Below are 2453 nucleotides of genomic sequence, written 5' to 3'. Positions count from 1 at the left end.
ACAAACTCACCTTGAATGTGCCTATTCTTCCATCTTTACTGCGTGTTCCCTCTGGAAAGAAAAAAACAGAGGCTCCTTTCTTGATAAGATCCATGCATCGTTTAAGGCAGTCCTATATGTTAAGAAGCAAACAAAACCATGACTTCAAGGTTATTGGTATCATTTAATCCAAAGGGCCGGGGAAAATAATTTCACAAAAAACATTGACTTCTTATTAAGAAGAAGTAGTTAAAATTAATTGTAATAATAATAATAGTGAAGGAATACCAGCTGACTTCGGCTGTCCATGCGCTTCAAAGGAATTATGCCCAAAAGAAACATCGCCCACCCAATTATTGGAAAGAGGAATATCCCAGTCTTGCTTATGAACTTAAAGCTTCTTCCTAAAGTAAGAAGAGTATATATGTCTAGAAAACTCTGATGATTTGAAACATACACAACAGGAGTATCTGGAGGTGGCAGATTCTCCGATCCCTCAAATTTTTTTTTTTTGGAAGGAAGAAAATATATAGTATTATCAATAAGAGCAATAGTACCAGAGGTACTTAAGTGCAATTTTACAACAGCAGCTATGCTGCTAGCCTCCCAAAAAACACATATAAACCCATCACAAGTCCCCACCAACAGACAAAAACACCCCAGATTAACCAAAGGCCTCCACAAGTCCCCACATTTCTTCTGTGAAGATTAGCTCTAGTAGGGAGCCTATCCTTTATAAGCCTCCCAGTGAAAATGGAAACCTTTGGGGGGATTTTTAATTTCCAAATAAGCTGAAATTTCCTCCCATCTGGGGCAAAACTATTTAGATTTGACAGAAGTTTATAAGCTGATCTAGTAGAGTACATCCCAGTAGGATCAGCTTTCCACAGTAAGTTATCTTTCAAATGACATTGAATAGGATAAGCATTGATCTCTTCCATGAAAGCCACAGCTACTCCCTCCTCATGCTCGAATAAGTGTCTCCTCCATTTCAAATCCCATCTCCAATTGTTCTGGTAGAAGCTACCCATGTTTGAAATGAGATCATTCTGCTGTTTACTAATAATGAAGAGCTGAGGATATTTCTGTTCCTAGTTGCAGTCCTCCCCCAGCCAGTTGTCTTTCCAAAATCGAATTTTATCCCCACAACCTGCCTTCCAAGCCATGTTTTGATGAATAATCTTGAAGTCATTGTGCTGATATATCTTCCTAAGGTCCCTCCACCAATGAGAATCCCCACAATGAACTTTTCCATTCTGCGAGTATTATTTGCACCAATGAGAATCCCCACAATGAATTTTATCCCCACCCTGACTTTATCATTTATAACAACTTGTATTACAATTCGTATCTTCTCTACCACAAATTTCATGACACAACAAAATGTGCCACAACCAGAAGCAGCTACTACTCAACAATTCACAAATTTGACTTCTTAATACTCATCCTCATTCAACTCTCTACACTCTTCACATTTCAAGCCAATACTCATCTCATCCTTCTTTTCATCAAGCCATTGCATTGTTTTTAGGAGAATCCAATCCTTTCAAACATGGACGAAATTGAAATCCTTGCCCATTTCCTCTGCCCTATTTCCCTTCAACTCATGAGGGACCTTGTCACAGTTTGCACAGGAATCACTTATGATAGAGAAAACATAGAAAGATGGTTATTTTCATGCAAGAACAACACATGCCCCGTTACTAAGCAGTGCCTATTAGACCATGGTCTCACTCCAAACCACACTCTACGCAGGCTGATCCAATCCTGGTGCACCCTCAATGCCTCACTTGGAGTTGAACGCATTCCTACTCCAAAGTCACCAATAGGCAAAACTGAGATTGTGAAACTCCTCACAGAAGCAAAAGGGTTCCCAGAGAAGCAACTCAAGTGCCTCACAAGGCTTCGATCCGTTGCCTTTGAAGGCCAAAGGAACAAAACATGTTTAGAGTCTGTTGGAGTAATAGAATTCTTGGCCACAACAATGAATATATCAGCACCAATATTGTGGGGAAAAGATTTAGTCCACATGGGCGTAATTATTTGCGAGTATTTCACCCACCTTTTCACTCTTTTCTGACCGTACTTGCAATTCTAGACCAAATCCTCCACCAGTTATGTATGTTAAACAATGGCACATAATGACATGAGTTGAGTTACGTTACCACACTTGAAACCTCTTTTTTTTAATTAGTGAAAACATCTCATTATAACTGCATTTTGCTTCTAAACCAAAATTTGACGCACTGTTTTTAATGTGCAAAAGAAAATGATCCTCTGTGTTTTTAAAGAGAATGAACAACTCAGCTAAGATCATGAGCATATAATTGCATTCATCATTGTATGATATTTTATTGGGTGAGGTAACAACAGTACCTAACTCTAATTCGTAGGGTACCCAAAAGATGCAATGTGCATATAATACTAAAGTGTTAGTACTAGCAATAATAATAAATGATGGAGGAAGGCGCGAA

General features: G+C 38.6%; 1 protein-coding gene across 1 annotated transcript; it reads left to right on the top strand.

Moving 5' to 3' along the window:
• Window positions 1-1531: 1531 nt before the first annotated feature.
• On the top strand, window positions 1532-2059 carry LOC102664504 (E3 ubiquitin-protein ligase PUB23-like). The gene has a single exon (XM_006577420.1). It carries the CDS (start codon window positions 1532-1534, stop codon window positions 2057-2059), a length of 528 nt encoding a protein of 175 aa, XP_006577483.1.
• The last annotated feature ends 394 nt before the right edge of the window (window positions 2060-2453 follow it).

This window comes from Glycine max, chromosome 3 (assembly GCF_000004515.6).
Source record: "Glycine max cultivar Williams 82 chromosome 3, Glycine_max_v4.0, whole genome shotgun sequence".
Lineage (NCBI taxonomy): Eukaryota > Viridiplantae > Streptophyta > Magnoliopsida > Fabales > Fabaceae > Glycine > Glycine max.
This window is presented reverse-complemented; position numbering and strand designations above follow the sequence as displayed.

Bases quoted from the DNA above. Each gene is read 5' to 3' on its own strand.
- LOC102664504 (XM_006577420.1), top strand. From the start codon at position 1,532: ATGGACGAAATTGAAATCCTTGCCCATTTCCTCTGCCCTATTTCCCTT.